The sequence below is a fragment of the Antedon mediterranea genome, chromosome 5, assembly GCF_964355755.1.
Source record: "Antedon mediterranea chromosome 5, ecAntMedi1.1, whole genome shotgun sequence".
NCBI classification, from domain to species: Eukaryota; Metazoa; Echinodermata; class Crinoidea; order Comatulida; family Antedonidae; genus Antedon; species Antedon mediterranea.
In genome coordinates, this window is record NC_092674.1 from 24,215,367 (window position 1) to 24,238,366 (window position 23,000).

The 23,000-nt window shown below is 32.4% G+C and overlaps 1 protein-coding gene across 1 annotated transcript; it reads left to right on the plus strand.

Annotated features, from left to right (window-relative positions):
- Positions 1 to 3,676: 3,676 nt before the first annotated feature.
- Positions 3,677 to 22,294, plus strand: LOC140048988 (uncharacterized). Its single transcript, XM_072093795.1, has 4 exons — positions 3,677 to 3,685; positions 18,644 to 18,746; positions 19,818 to 19,952; positions 21,365 to 22,294. Exons 1-4 carry the CDS (start codon positions 3,683 to 3,685, stop codon positions 21,841 to 21,843), a joined length of 720 nt encoding a protein of 239 aa, XP_071949896.1. The 5' UTR covers positions 3,677 to 3,682; the 3' UTR covers positions 21,844 to 22,294.
- The last annotated feature ends 706 nt before the right edge of the window (positions 22,295 to 23,000 follow it).

Consider the following 23,000-nt stretch of genomic DNA (forward strand, 5'->3'; position numbering starts at 1 on the left):
TAATGGTAATTAATATCACATGGTTACCTATGTTCATATTATATTTAAAGTAAACTAATATTAAAGTTAATATACAAAGTTTCAACACAGATGGTTCTAGACAATACTAAACTAACTAACTAAAGAATTAATCGAAGTATATTGATCAAAACGTCCAACTAAATATACATTGTGTACCGCAAACATTATATTAACATACCTAACGATTGTTTATTAAATATTTATCAATTTCTGTTTGCTGTTGTTTTGTTTATTATTTAAATTATTTTGCATTTGCAATTATATTAACGTAAACATGGACAAGTCTGCATAACTTTTATAATTATGTAGAACAATGCTTCGTGTCGCTCTTTCGTTAACAACATTTTTTACAATTTTTAGATTTTTTGGACGAAAGAAGCTTTTGGCCTCTTTTGGCATTTCTTGGCGCAATCAAGCCATTTGATGTTGTCCGTGTTTGTAATTGTAATTGCCAAAATTAATAAAATATAAAGAAATAAAATCAACTATAGATATCTATTATCTATGTATTACAATATGTACCGTACGTTATGTTGCATATACCGATATAAATTCAGCTCATTTATTCAAATATCGAGAAATAATAGTATATAAGATGAATAAATGTTAAAGAGGACCAATAATGCATTAAATATATACAGTCAGTCGGTAACATGATATTAACAATAAGATATTTGAAGAAGACAAAAAGGCAGCCAAAATATAAATTAAATGCCTTCAGGAATTCAGCCCTTTAACTTAAGCTACAATGAAGCAGGATTGGAGTAGTAATGATAATGTAATAAAAAACAATAAATAAATAGTAGTTTTTTTTTACTATGGGAATGTATTATATTGTGAATTCTTATTATTTGAAGATATGTTAGTAGGGTGAGGATTTAGATCGTTTGTAGTTTAATGTTTATATTATAATATATTTTTGATTTTTTAAAGATGAATAATGGTTTGAAATCTTTTAGATGCTTTGGGAGACTATTCCATATTTGTTAGTCCTCTGTAAGTGATCGATTGTTGTGCTTTTGTGGTTTTTTTCTTGGAAGATTGGAAGTCAAATGTAAATCTAGTATTATAATGATGAAGAGAACTATTTAGATAAAAGTGGATGAGAGAGTTCTATTGAGAAACTTAAACATAAACTCAGCAATTGCTTTAGCATAAAGCTTAAACACGTTTAGCGAATTAGATTGGTTTTTAGGTTTTGAGAAATAAAGTTGATGGGCTTTGAAAATTATACGCATATAGATTTCTTTTGAAGTTTACAAATTTTATCAAGATAAGTAGTACACGCAGATCCCCAGATTTCAATGGCGTACGTAATGAAGGAGATATTGTATAAAATATTGTATGGCAGATTATGTTAAAGTTTGTTTTTTCGTAATTCAAATAACTTTTGATATTTTTAATGCAGTTACATTAATGTGATAGCTAAACGAAAGACATTCATCAAAATAGACAAGAAATTTACATTTGTCAACTTGTTCAAGGATATAATAGTACGCTTGCCCCTGAGTTAATACGTTTAAATAGTGTAGATTCTATACAATTATAGGTATTTAGGTCTATATGTAGTCGTACTTGTTTCTATGTGGGTATTGACAAAAGAACTTTAATGAAATGAGATACAGGTAGGTACTGTAGTAGATACAGTATAAATCTTTATTGATTTGAAGAATATTGACATTTCGTGGAGATTACATCCACTTCTACTTCGTCCATACAATCCAATTTAAAACATGTTAAAGTTATTAAATCAAGTAGACTAGTTGTTTAAGAAAAAAAATGCTATAGCTCTTATTACAGGAATTTATATTTTTCTTATTGTAGCGCCACCAGAATGTTTACCTTTGATAAAACAAACAGCTTTTACAAAAATAGTGGTGCCATTTGCATATAGATACTTTTTAAACAATTGAAATGCCAATCAGTACAATATAATTCGGTAATAAAGAAAATTAATTCATGATTTTTACTAGTATTTACCATGTACAAACAACGCATGACAACTCGCGATTTTTGTCATATGGAGGACATGGAAGTGACCCGCAAATGCCTATGACAGCGAAGAACAACATACCATCTTCGTTTGCAGAGGAACCATGTCTACTTTGGGGTTTTATATTGATGCAAAGAGACTTATGTCCCCCTGCGTGACCATGGTGTCCTCCCATTAATAGGCCTTCGTACTCCTTTATCCAGCCTTCAGGGCACGTACGCTTAGCTGGGATCATCAGATTTGTTGATCGGCCTTTTGCAATACACACAGCGCAGAGGGGATCTGTGTCGTGAGAGTGAGACCACGGGCTGTAAGTGTTGGTTTGCAATTCAGCGCCGTATATGTTCGACCTTTCACCGCCATTAGTTGTCAGTTCTTCATTGTATTCGGGTTCATCCGGTAAACATAGGGGGTTTGTAATACCTCCATGATGTGAAAAATGACCACCGCCAATGTATCCTATAGCATATACAAAATAGAAACTAGAATTTAAATCGTCACTTTGACAAATTATAGGTGATGATTTTTATAATTTTACTGACATTTAATTTTTGTTAAACATGCACGTAGCTAGGCCTATGTTAAAATAGTATCGCAAAAAGTTGATGTATGCCCATGCATCCTATAACCTGATGCAAGTTAAGCTTATACTGCTGAGTTGTGCCTATTATGTGACGTGTCATATAGACTATGTACAGTATACTGTATATTTATATATACGAGACCCACATCATGTTCTAATTTTTGGGTATGATGACGTTTTCAAAATAAACTTGAAGATGACAATTTTGGAAGATAATGAATTAAGTGAAAAAAATAGTAGTAGTTGAAATTCGTAAAACTTTGACGAAAGAGGTGAAAAAAAAAACCTTTTTAAAATTCAACTAGCCATATGATAACGTTACAACATCCGATAGGCTTAATTTTGATATGATTTCATATCTATATTTCATCAGCATTCATAATAAATTATAAACATCAAGGTCACCCAGCTTTTATTTTTAAGATTTAAGATATTCAAATATACGGTGTAGGTGAAATTACACGGACTATGTTACTCATGTTTTTACGCGTGATGACATCATAAAAATGAAAGTGATGGCAAATCATGAGAAAGCACAAATTTGAGGAAATATCGAGTCCAAATAAACAAGATGCGCTCTGTTGAATGTGATAATCTAATGAATCTAATGAAAAACCCTTATTTTTAAATTCAAGTGGCCATTTGATGATGTCACAACATTTTGTACGCCAAATGTGTACATTAATTCATATCTACAACGCAATGGCTTCCAGAATATTTTTTTTTTAAATGGGGATAATTGTGCATTCTGAAGAATTATTTTCATTTTAAAATGCCCTATTTATTTTTTAAGTCGAAATGAACTCAAATTCGTAATTTTTACGTTTAAGTTTATTTTTAATCCTCGACAACACTGACCGTTTATTTTGCCAGTGTTATTTCTTATTTCAGTATTATTTAGAGAAAAAAACTCACCAGTATACACGAGCTCTGTTGACTCTGGTCCGCATTCTGTACTACCCCAATGTGTGTAGACAACTCTGGATTTTCTTGTGCCACAAGAAACAGCCGGGCAACCAGTTCGGTGGTTCATCGCATTTTCTGGAGTTATTAAATCTTAAATTAAAGTTAAAGAAATATTTAAAATGGTATTTTTGTTGGTCTGTTTTGAACAATATGCAATAAAAAATGAAATAGGCTAAGCTCTTGAATATCATATACTACACCGTATCCAAATGTAATAATGCATATTTAAAGTAATAATGCATACCGGTATTCAAAACTAACAATGAATAATTAAAACTGATAATGCATATTCAAAACTAATAATGCATATTCAAAACAAATTATGCATATTCAAAACTAATAATGCATATTCAAAATTAATAGGGCATATTCAAAACTAATAATGCATGATCAAAACTAATAATGCATATTCAAAACTAATAATGAATATTCAAAACTAATAATGCATATTCAAAACTAATAATGCATATTCAAAACTAATAATGTATATTCAAAACTAATAATGCATATTCAAAAGTAATAATGCATATTCAAAACTAATAATGCATATTCAAAACTAAGAATGCATTCTCAAAACTAATAATGCATATTCAAAATTAATAGGGCATATTCAAAACTAATAATGCATGATCAAAACTAATAATGCATATTCAAAACTAATAATGAATATTCAAAACTAATAATGCATATTCAAAACTAATAATGTATATTCAAAACTAATAATGCATATTCAAAACTAATAATGCATATTCAAAACTAAGAATGCATTCTCAAAACTAATAATGCATATCTAAAACTAAGAATGTATATTTAAAACTAAGAATGTATATTCAAAACTAATAGTGCATATTCAAAACTAATAATGCATATTCAAATCTAATAATGTATATTTAAATCTAATAATGTATATTTAAATCTAATAATTCATATTAAAAACTAATAATGCATATTCAAAACTAAGAATGCATATTCAAAACTAATAATGCATATTCAAAACTAATAATGCATGTTCGTAGCAAAATCTATAGCTTACCTCCATCATATTCACCGCCAAAAAAGAAATTCCAGATGTTGCTTTCATCTTTGTCTTTATATTGTATGTCTTGTCCCTAATTTTAAAGAATGACAAACAATAAAAACACTAAATAATCACTTTTGTATGATAACATATAACAAAAGACTATATTAGCATAAATTGTATCTGTGGTGAAAGCGCATATAAGCAAAAAAATTACTAAGAGTCTTGATACAAAGGACATTTTTAATATCAAAAGCTAATTTGTAATATTTATTCTAACCCTAATTTTATCTTAGAAATCGACTTACCGTAACCAGGATAGGAAGAATAAGCAAAACAGCGATTACTTTATGAGATACCATCATGTTGATCACTTATTAAGCAATAGTCAACTGATATTTAATTACTAAATTTCAGGACTTATAACCGAATAAGGAGTGCGAGAAAACGGGAAACCCGATTAAATATTATATAATAATTTAAATGAAAATCTGCCGGCACACCTCATGTATGGTGGATTACGACTTTTATTAGGTGTGTCAGTACCCCAGGGACACAACAAAAAAAACAAATCAACAAAAATAATATAGAATGTCATTGAAAACAGAACAGGATTGTGTTTATAAATGGTTTTCAAAATACGCCTACTGTACAATGTTGAAAGTAAAAACTTTCCTTCTTCAGTTAACGTTTTTACCAATTAATTGTATATCTCGGTATCTTTATTAAAAAACAATGACATACAAAGGCAGCTGAATTGATGTATTCTTTACACATAAAAGAGAATCAGAAATTACACAATTAATTAAGATATCTCAAGGGTAAAATGTATATAAATATAATATGTCAATAAAAAAAAGGTTCTAATTGGTGAACCCAATTCAGTTGTTTACTTACTACTATAGGACTATTTTTAAATCTTTCAGTTTTTGCGATAGGGATTTTGTATTTCTTTTATTTCTAAGTTGCATTGATGAAACATTTTTTTTTCATTTTCGTAGCCAGTGATTAAAACATTCATTTTTGCTTATTTTTTTGCAAAACTTATGCACAGGTTTCTCTTGCGTTTAAAAAGGTTCTCTAAATTTAATTCTCCAAGTGCCTGTTGGTAGTTATCATATAGTTTTCGCAATAATAAACCTACAGATAGGTTTCTGCACCCTTTCAATCGAAACATCGAGTTTTATCCAATACATTCTAAAATCACTAAGGATGTCACATCCACAGCCTAATCCATGTCATCGCATGTCTTACCAGTCAAATGCAAAAATGAATGAGAAGTTACAACATTGCGATTGATACGTTCCAAAACTATAATGCAGTTCCACTTTTTCTTTTAAAATCCATCCACCACCACCCCCACGCCTTCTTCTTCCTCTTCTCTTCCTTCCTGCCCCCCCCCCCCCTCCTTAAAATAAAATATAATATCATAACAATAAAATTAAGATTACACTGCTGTTAATAAACCTATGGTTTTAGTATATGATTTACACTTACTTAGCGATATCCACATACAAGAGAGGTCTCTTCTACTCCGCCGTTTTAAAATTGCACATTTCCTGAATGTGACACTCACATTAGTTTATTGTGAAACGAAATATGTACTGTACGAATTCAATCATCTATGTGCGCGTTTTGTATTACATAAGGATTTGGCTTAATTGGATCTTAAGCATATTTATGTTTGAGATGCCTGGCCACTAACTTGATCCCCACTGTCACAACAATAAACTATACGTTCCCAATATTCACATTGTTCTATGGTGTCATTTGTAAAAAAAATCCATTTTTTTTGTCTTGTGTGGGGTCTTCCCACTTTTATTATAATTCTCTGTTTTATATGTATATATATATTATATATAAAAGTTAAGGTACATTTGTAACAATTAATTATTTGTATGAATATTTCTCTTTCTATTGTATATTACTACGATTGTTACAGTGTTAAAAGTAGTTAAAATATTTACATAAAGAGATGATTGATTTCAATATAAAACCATATGCTTTCATTTACAATTTTAAAAAGATGTTAATTTAAATATAAAGAAAAAACATGGTAATAAATAATGTCATTAAAATCACATAAAAAACCCAGTTTTTACTAATGTACACTATCAATTTCCCCAAGACTTTTCTTAAGGTCCCTAAGGTCCCAATCGGTTTTTTACCATTAACAACACATTGAAATATATTATTATCATAGTATTGAGTTTTTAACCATAAATGTGTGCATAAGCGGAAATGGCTTTAGATCTATTCATTCATTCACTTTCAATTGAAATCACTGTTGGACATTTGACACCTGATCTTTGTTTTTATTTTATTTTTATTTACAATTAACCATTAATTGTATTTAGAAAGATGTAGCACATTGTTTCTTGCATTAATTTAACTGTTGTTACCATTTGTCTTTAATACTTTTTCAATATTATTATACGCTCTCTTCCCCATACATTTTTTTTGTTTTGGTAGCCAGTGATTAAAACATTAATTTTTGATTCTTTTTTTTTGCAAAACGTAGGCATATGCATAGGTTTCTCCTGCGTTGAGAGCCTGTTGGTAGTTATCAATAATAATAGTTGGCAATAATAAACTAAACAGATACGTATATAATAGAGTAAAGAGGGCGCCAAATACAGTATTGAGGGCGCCAACTGATTTGGTACACTTTTCAGTATCATCGTGTAGGCCTACAACTCAGGAAGAAGCATTCTAGCCCTTTTATACCAGCCAAATACAACCCCCAGGACCTACTTTAATCTCTGTTTGATAATTGTCTTAGTGTGATTGATTCAATTAACTATCTTAAAATTATTATAGTTTATATCATATGAGGAACCATTAAATATTCAGTTCAAAATACATTCGTCCAAAAGACAATAAGGAAATAAAAATCAGTAATTACAGATTGAGATTATTGAAAAAAAGTAACGGACGAAGGCAGAATTCCATGAAGATGAAAATCTTTTGTCTTGACAAATTAATAATTAATAATATAAACAAGGCCAACAGCCATTAAGTCGCGTGCTACAATGCATAGTGATACCGGACCAACAGACAGACCGACAGACCGACAGACAGACCGACAGACAGACAGACAGACAGACAGACAAACCGACCGACCGACATAGTGAACTATACTGACCGAAATTACTGAACATGTTTAGAAATGTTGAAATGTTTAAAAACATTTATATTTTTTTAATTTACACGTGCGTAGCCTGTCACTTTCGACGTGCTCGTATAACGTAATTTCGAGTTGAAAAGTAAGTCAAGAAAACAGAAATCGGGCAAAAAGAGTGCGCAATAACATTTAACGCGCAGTCATGGCAATTTTGTAAACGCTTAAAATTGCCTGAAATGTACTCTTATTTCATAGAAAATAAATTTTGAAAATTTTAAGCGCGCGTACGCATGCGTTACATGCGCTACGCACGTAATTGTATTGCCATATGATGATTTATGCCCTGAAATTTATGAGTACCAAATTTTATTTAATTGTGATTCATGGTTGTGAAGATATGATTACAAACGTGATTTCGTTAAATCGTGCGTAGACCGCGTAATTTTTTATTGCGCACCGTGAAAACATAACCACATTGATTCCTGGCCATAAGGAATATACTGTGAAAAATTGACCTAGCTAGATTAAACTGATATCAAGATAAGGTCAGAAAGCGATAAAACGCATAGTGATACCGGACCGACAGACAGACAGACCGACAGACAGACCGACCAACCGACCGACATAGTGAACTATAGAGTCGCTTCCACGCGACTAAAAATATAAACAAGAACAATATAACAATTTAGATTATACCAGTAGATAAAAGTTGAGAAAATAAAGTATAAATGATGAGCAGATAAATGTACAGCTGTTGGGAATATTTATAACGAATACAACAATTCAAATGACGAAAGAATAAGTTAATCTAGAAAGTCATGGAACATGAAACAACGACCAAGAAGATGTCGAACATATCGATACCAAGAGAATCTTGCAGATTGAGCAGCGGGTGGCAGAACAAGAATTTGAGGGGATGGAGGTGGACGGGAGGCGGTGTTGTGGTAAATTGTTATATATGAGTGGCCTAGAATATCTGATTGTGTTGACAAAAGTTGGTGTTGTTGATAGGAAATTAATTTTGAGCAGAAACATGTTTACAAATGGAACAATGTCACTTTTTAGTTGAAAAAAAAATTCTATTTTATTTTTTTCAAATTCTATACCTTGTCCATTTCAATTTATGAAAGTTTGAAAATAATTACACTAATAATAACAATAAAATGTGTAGTCTGTCAATTTAAGTACTCTATCCTTTTGGATACTGCATTAACTTGGTTAAAACCCTAATATCTTAAAGGACAACTGTACCGAGGACCATATTTTAAAAACGTATTAGGGGTATACATATGATTTCAGAACCATCGCGAAATCGAGGATATCGCCGCACGCGCTCGCCGTACAGCCGTCGCCGTAAATTGCTGTGACGTCACAGGTGCATCGCATAATCTACTTAATGAGTTTTCGCTGTTGTTACCATACAATAGAATAGGTACCGTCACTTCAATTGCTTATTTAACCTTTTAAATTACTTAAATTTGCCAAAATGTTTTCCTGGTATTTTGAAGAAACACTTCAATATCCAGATAGACAAAACAAACAATAAAACAATTCAACTTTTATATTTTTTACGATTTATTTAAAAAGTGTGTTTACTAGAAATGTTCGCGCTTTGCGAGACTTGTCTATGGGACCCGAAGAGTAGCTAGTAGAAACATGACGTATGACGTTCTGGAATCATTCAACCATATCGGACTCAAAACTTTTTCTCTGCTGCTGCTGTGTGGTGTGGTGGTGGTGTGTATGTGACGTGTGGTGATGTGGTAAACTGTGTGACGTGTGTGAGATAGTTGTAATTTTTCCAGACAAGTTTTTTAGCATTGATCGTGGGCTTATCACGTAAGTTTAAAAAAAAAATTAGATTATGTTTGTTTTTGTGTCAGGGTCTCGTAATTTCAATTTTGGAAAACAAAACTAGGCCTAACCTAGGCCTAGGTCCCCTCTGGCTCTGCTGCCGCTGTTTTCTTTTATATATATGCCTAGCCTAGTCCTAGTAGGAGTCTGGGTAAGCCTATTCTACTACTTGGCTAGGCCTATAATAAATAGGCTACTAATTGATATGCGCAAGAGCCTAGTATAGTACTATGCCTACCTAGTACCAGCCTAGGCCTAGTAGTACTCTACTACTAGCTTAGAGTGGGTCTGATTATTTTGGGCCTTTGGCCATGGCATGGGTGGGGCATGGCCGCCGTTTATGAACGCCTACAAATTCATGAACTTATTATAATAATATTAATAATATTTTACTCGAAATCCTCACTCATAATCATATTGTGCCCAGCTAGAGGAAGGGTTAGGCAGATGGATTGAATACTACTAGGTAGACCCAGGGCCTACTAGGCAGTGCATATCAAATCGGTATTTAATATAGCCCAATTTAATACTCTCATTTAATTTCATCATAGACACATATAACGATAAAACATGGCTGAAGTGCATGAAACAGAAGAAGAAGAGTATGGAAGTGACGACGATATTTTTTATTCTGTTCCAAGACCATATTTATTTGAACCACAATACTCACCAACCGAGATAGAGCGCAGAAGAAAGGAGAAGAATAATAGTGCAGTTGCACCCCTGCCAACAGCTTTAGTAAGTAGACTGAATGACAGTTTTTGGTGTACATGTGGTTTTTGTACACCAATGGCAACGGAAGACGAATGTGTATGTTGCAATGAAGTTCAACAAACATGTCTTTGTTAGAGAGAGAGAGGCCTACTACAACTCCAATGGAAAAAGATGACGATTTATTATTACGGTGCATTACATCTCATTGTGATCTTGAAGCACACTTAAATACAAGTGTTTTGACAACATTTTTTCGAAGTCATCGACACAACTGGAAACAATTTCCGAAACCAAGGGGCCTACATGGCCAACTAAATAATGAGTAAGGCTTTTGGTTTTTTATTCAAGATATCTTTCTTCCTTTATTTATTTTTTTTATTCTTTCTACATAATACATTCATTTTGCCGCTAGTTCCATTGTGTTAAACTCAAGAGAACTACTCTATAAGCACAAGAATATGTTTTGTTTTTAAAAATACATTTGACCACTAAATCTGTTTTGCATGACCATGTTTTCAAAAGTCACTCTAATAACCATTTACTATATAGAATACTAGATATCAACAAGCAGTGAGTAAAACAAAATATAGAAAACATGGCACTTTTTATTTTTAACAGACTTAGCTAAAGTCATTCATTTTTTTAAATTATCAGACAATACCGCCTTGTAGCTTACAGAGTTGTACTACAATGGATTCTACAAGGTGAAAAACTAGGCTACAAGAACAGAATGGTATTGCCAGCTTGTTTGGTCAAGAAAATTAGAGAAAAGTTTCCTTCACCTGATGGAACATACAAAGGTTTTTCTTGGCCTGCTACTGATGATGCATAATTTGTTCGATTAAACTGAAAAATAAACTTTGTATAACAACAGTATTTAAATCATCACCATCATAATCATCTACTGATTATCCATAATTTGCTCGGTTCTTTGACAATATTCATTTATTAATAAATCTTTAGAAGGTTGTTCCTGCTTTGAGATGTTTTTTGGTAATTCTGGAAGAGGCACTGCAGATTCTGTATATCTGTACCTTATACCTGGGTCCATTCGTCTCTGTAGCGTCTTCTCAACCAGATCAACAACGTAATCATATTTTTTAGCTTCATAAATTTTTTTGGCAGACCATGATCCATCGCCCCGTTTTGGGCAAACCATTTTGTATCGAAGATCACCTACAATTAAATTCAGAAAAACAAATCATTTTTAATAGGCCTATTATGTAGCTGGACTAGACAGTTTAGACATGGGTGAACAGAGAATATAATAAAATGTTGTATATTAACTTAAAGTGTCTTATTATTTTATTACATGCATTATAAGTATTACCTGCAATTGTTTGTGCCTGTTTCCTGCCAACATTAGCATTATGATCTATAACTGCTAGCTGAGTCCTGCCTTGCATAGAACCATAATGAAAGTGAATTCGTTTTGGGGCAAACTTGGTGTACGAGGCATGATAGGACTCTAAGGTACCTGAATTGAAGAATTGAGCAGTGAGTAAGTAAAATGGGTTTTACACTAACGTTTAATTCTTATTGTCTACACAAAAAACATTTCACACCCACCAGTATGCTTAAATTCTCCAAGTTGACCAAGATCATTATCTAATCTTTTATCCAGTACAATTTTTTTCAAAGCATCATAGGCTGGCGAATCATATTCTAGCCATATCTTGCTTTCTGCTTCTTCTTCTGTTAGGGCACTGTGTGCACAGGTATTCTCAATCCCATCTTCCTCCCATCTGTGAACATTTACCACGTGATTTAAAATTGATTTCCACCTGTTTTTGAGTACCTAAACATTAGTAAAAAAATAGTGTAAAGCTCAATTTAGAGAATGATGATGATGGTGCTCTTTTTTCTTTTATACTAGTATAAGAGCAGTTTATATAGTACTGCAATATTTTTTATTGGACACAACTTTATTTTTATTTCTGTATTAATTATATAGTACTTATTAATAATAAACACAGTATAAAGCAGAACTGATTTTTTAATTTTGAGTATTTTATATATCAATTATCAATATGATGATGTACATAAATATATATTTTTGTTTTGTTTACAGTATATTGACAGGGCTTGTTAAGCACATCACAAAAATTAATGGATATAACTAATAACCATTTTCTAACACAAATTATAACTGAACCGACAAGGATAACAAACCAAAGTAAAACTCTGATTGATCATTTTTATACATCCTTTCCAAACCGAATTTCTTCCTCGGGTGTACTTAACACAGGAATTAGTGATCATTCAGCTATTTACGCTGTCATTGGTAAAGAAGAAAAACCAAAACATAACCATAAATATAAAACAAAAAGGAACTATAATAACCTTGATGAGGAAAAACTACAAATTGATATGTTAAATGTAAATTGGCATGAAATAACTTCATATACAAATGTGAATGACGCTCTGCAGTTTTTTGAAGACAAGTTTTTACAAATTGTTAATAAACATGTACCTTTAAAGAAAAAACGGGTTCGAAATAAAGATAGTCCATGGCTCACAAAAAATGTAATATTACAAATGCGAAAACGTGACTCAATGAAAAAAAGAGCGAGTAAAGAAAATTGTCCTCAATTATGGAACGAATACCGTGAATTAAAAAACAAAGTAAATTACAATATCAGGAGATCAAAAAAAAAATTATTTCTCTGAACAATTAAATACAAAAGATTCCAAAATAATCTGGAAAAACATAAGATATATTGTACCATCTAAGAATAAAAAAAGTGTTATAAGTAGTATAAATACAATAAATGGCCTTGAAACAGATTCTTACAAGATAGCTAATACTTTAAATGAGTTTTTTGCAAACATAGGACCTAACCTAGCTAAACAAATTCCTCAATTTGAAAATAACCATGTAAATTATGAATACCCAAATCAAGGTGAAGACAAAATCAATTTCACACTTGTTGACGAGGAATATGTATATAAACAAATTTTATCATTATCTGACAAAAAGGCTACAGGAACTGATGAAATTCCTGCTAAACTAATAAAATTAGCAATCAACTCAATTGTACAACCCATTACATTTTTAATTAATTTATCTCTACGAACCAGCGACTTCCCAAGTAAATGGAAAAATGCACGAATATGCCCAATTTTTAAAAATGGCGACCGAAGTGAACCATCTAACTACAGGCCAATTTCTGTACTACCAATTTTATCAAAAATTATTGAACGCGCTGTCTTTGACCAACTCTATCCACAAATCAACCCTAAATTATACAATCAACAATCTGGATTTAGGCCAAATTACTCGACATCATCGGCATTAATAAATATAACTGAAGATTGGATTGACAGTATTGAAAATGGTAAATACATAGGACTAATAATGCTTGATCTCAAAAAAGCTTTCGACACTGTTAATCACCAGATACTAATAAAAAAACTACACAATTTTAATTTTGCTAATCATGTTATCAAATGGTTTGAAAATTATTTAACAAATCGTACACATATTACTAATATTAACAATGTTGATTCGGTAAAGTCTAATAGTGTTTGTGGAATCCCTCAGGGATCAATATTAGGGCCCCTTCTATTTATCATGTATATTAATGATCTACCTAACTCAGTTTCTCATGTAAATGTAAGCATGTACGCAGATGACACTGCGTTATATTATGCATCTAAAGACATACACGATATAATAAGCAAAGTAAATACTGATCTAAAACATGTACAACTATGGTTAGCAAGTAACAAATTAAGTCTAAACATTAAAAAGACTGAATATATGATTTTAGGAACTCATCAAAAATTAAATAAATTGATTAACATGGATATTAATATTAATATAGACGGTACAAAACTTGAAAAGGTAAATAACTGTAAACATTTAGGTGTTATTATCGATGAAAATTTAAAATGGCATAAACAAATAGATCAGGTGAAAAATAAAGTAATATCAGGTCTGTACTATCTAAAAAAATGCAGCAATATTTTCCCTCAAAATATTCAATCATTAATGTACAAATCTATCATAGCCCACCATTTTGACTACTGCAATGTAGTATGGGGTCGTTGTAACCAAACCCTCAAATATAAACTCCAAGTACTCCAAAATAGAGCGGCTAAAATAATTACACATACATCTAGGTATGACTCTAGCTCACAGGCGCTCAAAGATTTAAATTGGCCTAATTTAGAAGAAAAACAATATTACAACGAAGCAGTCACAATGTATAAAATAATGAATAACTTGACACCATCCTACTTAAGAAACAGATTCTATGAACGCAAACAAACATATAATACTAGATCAAAAGATATTCTAAGTTTACATAAGGCAAAAACTGAGTATAAAAAGAAAAGTTTCTCGTATTCTGGCGCAAAGCTATGGAATAGTTTAAATGCTATAAACTCAAATGCAATTACAGCTCCTAATATACATATATTTAAAAAAATGATAAATGACCAAAGATAAAATATACTTGAAACTCTATATTTTTTCATGAAATCTTTTTTTTTTTTTTTTTTTTTTTTTTTTTTTGTAATTGATAACTTGTGTAATAGTATAAATAGTTTTGTAGTAAGTAACGGCCTTGTGAAAAACACCAATATGGTGATTCAAGTGTTGCATCCGTTTTAAATAAAGTTGTTATTATTATGAGAGTTTCATTACTTTTGCTTTTCCTCTTCACCCCTGTCGATTGAAAAAAAAATTCACTAGTGGTCATACCTGGATATCACCTTTACAAGTTGCACAACAGAACCACAAATGGTTTGTTATGCTCTTGGTCCACAATAATAGGTGCTCATTTCCCTTCTTTTTACCACTTGCCAAGACTTTCTTTTTAATGCCTGAAATATTTGATAAAATATACAATATAGTATTAGTAAAACAATTTATGAACTTTACAAACATGATTACAGTATATACTGTACTCGCTGGTGCTACACTAGTAGACTAGAAGAAGTGTCAATTGAAATTACACTGTGCGAGATGAGATAGATTAGAGCAAACTCATATAATGCTCATTTGTACAATATGTATATGGTGCTTATTTATATACTGATGAGAGTAAAAAAAATGAAGGATTTAATTTGGTTTTAGTTTGTTAGAAAATTATTTTACTGTATCAATCATACCTTTACAAACATGCCAGCAATCAAGCTGATGTGATATCTCCCAGTATTCGTCCTTCATAACTTTTCTGATTGATGGTGATCTGTCAGTTGTGATTGTTTTGATGTTGATGCCATGACCCAACAAAAACTCTAAACTTCTGATGAAACCTTCCTTTTCCATTGCTACTGAGCTGGAACATTCCGTCACTTGTATCAGCCGAGCATCAACAATTTTGTCACTTTTCTCTTCAATAAAAGAGTACGTAGAATATTTTGCGGAATACCCTGGCGAGTCTGACCGGGCGTCCCCCAAAATTGAGATAGTCTCATTATCCAAACTTCTTAAAATGAGTTCGGCAATCATCACATCTTGTTGTTCCTTATATGCTTCATTTATGACTGGCAACAAATAACATTTTTGAATTTGATAAAAACTTGATGATGATAAAAAATGCATATCAAGAATTTTAGCAAAATTATTAATTGCTTGATATGTGTTTCCACTGTACAAAATAGCAGAGGCTGTAAGTAAATTGATTTCTGCCATTCCACGAACATCTGGACAGCTTTCCCATTTGCCAAAGTGATATTCAGTACATTGCCAATGTACAATTATTTTTGCTCCCCTGTATAACACATTTGTTGATATTATCTTCTGACCGCATTCTTGGCATCGCTTAAACATTTCAAGCACACTATCAACATTGACTATCACTTTTCCTGTAACATTATCATCTACTACTTCTATTTCTTCTTCAGAGGAAGAAGAACTGTCCTCTTCTGGTATCCATCCCATCAACTCATTTCCATGTGATGATGAAAAGCTTACATTTAAGTCCTGTAAAATTATAATATTATATAGTTTACAGAATTTGATATTACATACACTACGCATTCACAAGTTGGTGAAGATAGATAAACCATAAATAATCATACCTCATCATTGCCATGTACTGATTTTTTTTCTTGGACATCATGTGATGTATGTGATGATTCTGAGCCTGTGAAAAACTAAATATATTTATTTTTCTTTAATACCATTTCTACACAGTAACAAAAAATAGAATTGTTTTTTTAAACTATAGTTAGTGTTAATTGTTGTTGTTCTCAATCACCAAATGATGGCTAGTAGTTAGTAGGCCTAGTTAGTAGTAATCATCATTATAGCATTTTTCATTTAAAAAAAATAATGCACTAAGAAAGGGCCTATCTCTAGCTAGTAGTAGTAGTAATACTATCTAGCATAGGCCTAGGCTATATTTTTTCTTGTTTGGATTTATAGGCTAGGCATAGCCTAAAATCCCTAGGCCTATATCATAAATGTAATATTTTAATAATGTACAGAGTAGTAGGCCCAGTGAATTTTTAATTTTTTTTTAGGCTTAGCCTAAACATAAAAAGAAAAAAAAACTTATTAGGCCTATAATTTACTTTGATATATTAGGCCTAATTATTAATATTATTGTTCTGGTGGTAAATTCATCATTGTTCTTACCGATTCTTGATTACCAGCCTCCTGTCTTTTTTTAAATGCACTTCTCATAGTTGTACTACTAGGTTTGTTAAATGCAAATATACTTGGTACTGCGTCAGGTTTCAGGCGGTGTTTTGGCTTGTAAAGATGCGGAGCTAGATCGTGTTTTGGGTCAGGTAGGTAATCTGACTTCATGAAGTGCTTTCCACAAACTCGCAAAGTTCTGTATGTCGACGGCTTACAGCCGGGATTCAAATTAGCGTTTCTAATAACAGTTAACCATCTTCTGGCCAACGCCTTATCATTTGGAAAGGTATGAAAGGGTATTCCATCTAATCGGGCTTTTTCGTATTCCCGACAATTTGAAACAATACACGCCGGCATTTTCAGTTCCCTCTCTCTACTACTACTCTACACAATGTTGATCACACCACCGTCACACACACGAGGAGGAGCAAGCTCGCACACGGCCCAAAAATCGCTAGCTAGCAGAGAAAAAGTTTTGAGTCCGATATGGTTGAATGATTCCAGAACGTCATACGTCATGTTTCTACTAGCTACTCTTCGGGTCCCATAGACAACTCTCGCAAAGCGCGAACATTTCTAGTAAACACACTTTTTAAATAAATCGTAAAAAATATAAAAGTTGAATTGTTTTATTGTTTGTTTTGTCTATCTGGATATTGAAGTGTTTCTTCAAAATACCAGGAAAACATTTTGGCAAATTTAAGTAATTTAAAAGGTTAAATAAGCAATTGAAGTGACGGTACCTATTCTATTGTATGGTAACAACAGCGAAAACTCATTAAGTAGATTATGCGATGCACCTGTGACGTCACAGCAATTTACGGCGACGGCTGTACGGCGAGCGCGTGCGGCGATATCCTCGATTTCGCGATGGTTCTGAAATCATATGTATACCCCTAATACGTTTTTAAAATATGGTCCTCGGTACAGTTGTCCTTTAAGGGACACTTGCTTGTGAAACGAATAAGGAGAACTATGAACACTATATGGCCCGTCAACCTATTCAGGGGACTCCTATATTAAAGTTTCAAAGGTTCTACTAATGTCTGTAACCTGCCACACTATTTTAGTTTTCGAGAAAAAAAAAACCGGTTACGTGATTAGAGAAAGGTCGTATACCACCAAGATTTGCCTTCGATTCGTAATGTCCCTGAATACTGACGCGCCTAAATATATTGGGTGTGCCGTAAGATTGTTGAATTTGTTGTTATATAATATTTAATCTGTTTTCCTGCTTTCTCACACCCAAGTCAGTTTATAAGTCCGACAGTTAACCATTAAATGTTAGTTGACTATTGGTTGATTAGTGATCAACATGATGGCTTTTGCACATAAAGTACTCGTTGTTTTGCTTATTATTCCTCTGAGCCTGGTGGCGGTAAGTCAATTTTTTTTAAAAGCTAGGTCTATCGTTAAATGAATCAAAGATTCTGTTTATTGCCTATATTACAGATATGTTGTCATACCCTTTTGTATAATGTAGAAAATTACGGCAGAGTATAGAAAAATAGGGACTTTTCGATTTAGACGTCTACTATGTCGACTGGTACGTCGACTGCCAAATTTGAGAACTTGTTTAGTGTCGTTGCCGTTTGCTTTCTGACATGAGTACTAGACTCGACGTCACAACACAAAGTTACAAAGGAGTTCGTAGGCTACATGAGTACTTAATTACAATTTTATACCTTCTATGAAATCTACCGATTGCTGTTATCCACCAAAAAATAGAAAATTCTAAAAATGTTTCTATTATTTTCCAAAACTTATTATAGGGAGAAGGAGAAGAAACAAATATACAGGAAGAAACAATACAGTATAAAGATCAAGAGGGCAACAATATCTGGAATTTTTTTTTTGGTGGCGAGTATGATGTTGGTAAGACGGTTATTTTGATACTTTTTATGAACTTAATTAAGAATGATTCTAATTGGCAATCTGCAATCGAACTTACAGCGAAAACATAATCGGTTTGTTAGTAGTAGTAGTGGTAGTAGTGTAGTTTCTGTAGTCCAAAAAAAGAAAATGAATTTTTATTCTTTCTCTTTATTTATTAATAATAATATATATTGTTCTGTTGAATAAACCATTTCACATAATAGTAATTCACTTTACTTTAAAAATTGGATAAAATATATATAATTTCAGATAAAAAACGTAATTTAAAGATTTTCTGATTATTTCACTTTTATAAGCGAAATCATTACTTTGAATAAATTTATTAAAGTACAAAATTACCTATTTAAATTTTGATTTTATACATCTTTATTTTTCATGGTTTTGAGTACAAAATACATCTTCAAGTTGACTTAAATTAGAATCAATGATATTATAGCCTTCGGCTTATTACATCTCTCTGATTGGAATGAAGAGTGAATCGTTAGAGCGCCACCACTCGAGCGCCACTGATAAATGAGCTGTTGTTTGAGTACCACTTAGTTTTCTTTTTTTGTTATATTCTATTTATATTATATTTGGATCAATCAAGATAGTATGAGTCACCGGTTTAACATTTAGTAGCCAATACATAAATAATGATAATATAAACACTCGAGTACCACTGTAAGATAAGCATTGAAATGTTTGTGAGAGCGCCACCACTGTGTTCTACTGTAAAATGAAAACACGGTTGAACGTTTGAGCGCCACCACTTGTCGATTTCTAATAAACACTGAATTCAATAATATAGTTGTTCATATTTGGCGGGGAAGTCATCAGACTATCTGGCGGACCGGCAATAAAACAAACTAAACCAACTATATTTAGGAATATGAAATGTTACGTGATATAAATATGTTACCGTTTTGTTATTAGTTAGTCATATTTTTAGTGTCTTAAGCTTCGTGTTCATTATAAATAGTTGAAACAAATGATATAGGCTTTGGTAAAAGTGTATTAATGAAGAATAGCACTATTAACATTATTCATAATGTATACGTAACTTTTTAGGCACTCAACCAGAGAACTATCGTCGCGCTGGTTGTCCAGAAAAACCAATGACTTGTAAAACAGGAAAAACTAGCGCTATATACACACACTGGGGTAGTCAAGAATGCAATCCCCAATCCACCGAAGTATATAGAGGTAGGATACGATTTTACATTATATATTAATGACAGACTTTGTGAATTGAGTAATAGAGTAAAACATGTGACATCCTATTAAGCGGACACTTTCCCGTGAAACAATAAGAAGAGTGTGTTTCAACACTACGGCCAACCCCTATTTAGGGGACGGGTGTCACGAAACCTAAGAACACGAAAGCTCAGACCCCCTAAGACCTAAGATCACGAAAGCTAAGACCCAACACCTAAGATTACAAATACTAAGATATACTGCAGCTTAAAAACAATACTTGTTTATCCATACATAATTTTAAACACAGTAGGTTTAATTTATTACCATAAATATAATTTAATACTACCGCAAAACATAGATAAACTCACATTATTTTCGCCCGTTGAGTAATGTATATTTTTTCTTTACAACAAACAAACTTGACGGGTTGTTTGTTGGTATATATTTACTCCATTGTGTTGGTTCAGAGGATGTTTTTCTTACGCACCTGCCTTTCTTGTATTTTGACTCCAAATTTGTTGACTAACTTTATCCTGAACACCACACTTTAAAATTAGGACTTATAAGTACTTTCAGAAGGAGAAACACATAATAACAAATAAATAAATCCTTTAAATTGATGATTTTACAGATGTGTTTCTTTGTATACTGTAATGTAACTCCTCGAGCTCCATGCTCAATGTTTTTGTTTCTATGGAGCGCCAAAAGAGCAACAATAATAGTACAAGTATAAACACAGAAAGAAAACAAAACAAAAATTAAATTAAATTAAAATTTATTTGCCAGTATTTATTTCTTCGTACTTGCATGATTATACTATTATCATTACAATTTTAATTTTACATTGTTCCATCCACACTGTAGATGGACTCCACAGAGTTTTCAGCCCTCTATATAATGTTTGCTCTTTTGACGTTCCATAGAAACAAAAACATTGAACATGGGGTAGGCCTACTGTACTCTGGGTCCACCCTGTACTGTAGGCTAGTCATTTTGGGTGCAAGAAAAACGTCTGTAAAATCATCAATTTAAAAATGTATTTGTTACTTTTTATGTGATTCTTTTTCATGAAAGTGCCAATTCTAAGGTGTGGTATTCAGAATAAATGTTTGGAGTTAAAATACAAGGCAGGTGCGAAAGATAAATATTTGTAATCTTAGTGTTGGGTCTTAGCTTTCGTGATCTTAGGTCTTAGGGGGTCTTAGCTTTCGTGGTCTTAGGTTTCGTGACACCCTTTAGGGGACAAGTATAAGTGTCAAAGGAAAGACAATTTATTTTATTAGTGCCTCTTGAAAGGAAATCGTTTCGGTTTGCTTACACCGCTGTGTGCGTTTACATTTATTTTGTACGTTGTAGCTATAATGGTCTAAATCAACAAATTCATTTTTTTCACTGATCTTTCTTATTTGATTAATTAGGATACGTCGGCGGAGGTCATTTTTCACATTTTGGGGGTATCAATAACCCCCTCTGTTTACCAGATGCACCCGAATACAACGAAGAACTTACAACTGATGGTGGCGGTGAGAGGTCTAACTTATACGGTGCGGAGTACCAAACCAACACGTACAGCCCGTGGTCCAGCTCTCATGACAAGGATATGATTTGCGCTGTGTGTCTTACAAAAGGCCGATCAACAAATCTGATGATCCCAGCTAAGCGTACGTGCCCCGAAGGCTGGACCAAGGAGTACGAAGGTTTATTAATGGGGGGTCACCACAGTCACGCAGGGGGACATGAATCGATTTGCGTCGATATAAATCCTGAGGGTAGACCAGGCTCCATGGCAGACCTAGACGGTATGCTGTTTTTTCCAGTCATAGGAATTTGCGGTTCATTACCATGCACTCCATATATTGCTAACCGCGAGTTGGCGTGCGTTGTATGTACACGGTAAAAACACTGGCACTTTGGTATAAACATTACATTTCATGTATTTAACTTTCCTTTTAGGCCTATCCATTACATTCTACTTTAATTGATACTTGTAATCTATTCAATATAAGTTGTATATTTCTTGATTGTGTTATGCAATACGATACACAGTGGTAATTCTCATTCTAATAAAAGCAAAAATATTATAATACATATTATTATTGATAATAATTATGCCTACTCTGAATCTCATCATCTGAATATATCTAATCTCATTTGTAACTTTTATGTATTTTTGTGCGTACGCCGTTTGAATGAATTCCAACATTTTTGATGGACCAATAATATCTTATTATCTTTTCTACTTCTTACTATAATAACGTTTCTCCAAAATCAATTAAAAGGGCTAATTTTTAGTAAGAATGTTTAGCCGAAGTTCACAAGACTATTAGGTGCCTAAACATGTAACATTATCCAACAAACATTACAATAAATCAAATGAAATAAAAACATATGCTTGTGAGTGTTTTTTTTTTCATTTTTTAAAACTTCAATCATGCTTTGAGACACGTGATTAAAATCGAGGTTAATGATTGGTTCTCATTGGAGACGCAATATAACATAACGCAACGTAAGTGATTTGACCAATCACAAGCGATGGATTATTCGAACTTTCGCTTGTCATTGGTCAACGCGCTTGATTTGCATCTACGTTTTTGCGTTGCGTCTAGTTTTGACTAAGAAAAATAGGTTTTGGCATACCTGCTCCCCTAAGTACATGCATATGATTGGCCGAGCAGATTCAGATTCAACATTTATTTCTTTCATCTATAATGTTTAAATATCGGCACATGTAACCCTACCGTAACATCCTCTCTTTCTTCTTGTTGGGTCTTGCATTTCTTAGTTTTAGTTCTAAAAATATCAATTATTTCTTGACTTATGTTTGTAAATAAATTATTACTCTCTTTATGCTGCTTATTTTCACACTCATGTTATGTCATGTTATTATGTCTATTGACTGAGAAAACATTGACAGAGAAAATGACATCGCCATCATCGTTGACGTCGTCGTCGTCGTCGTAGCTTAATATTTTGATGTCGCATTTGAATTGATCTCTAAAAGTGGTGACGTTAGCAGTAAAAAGAAAATAAACTAAACAATAATATATTTCTTCA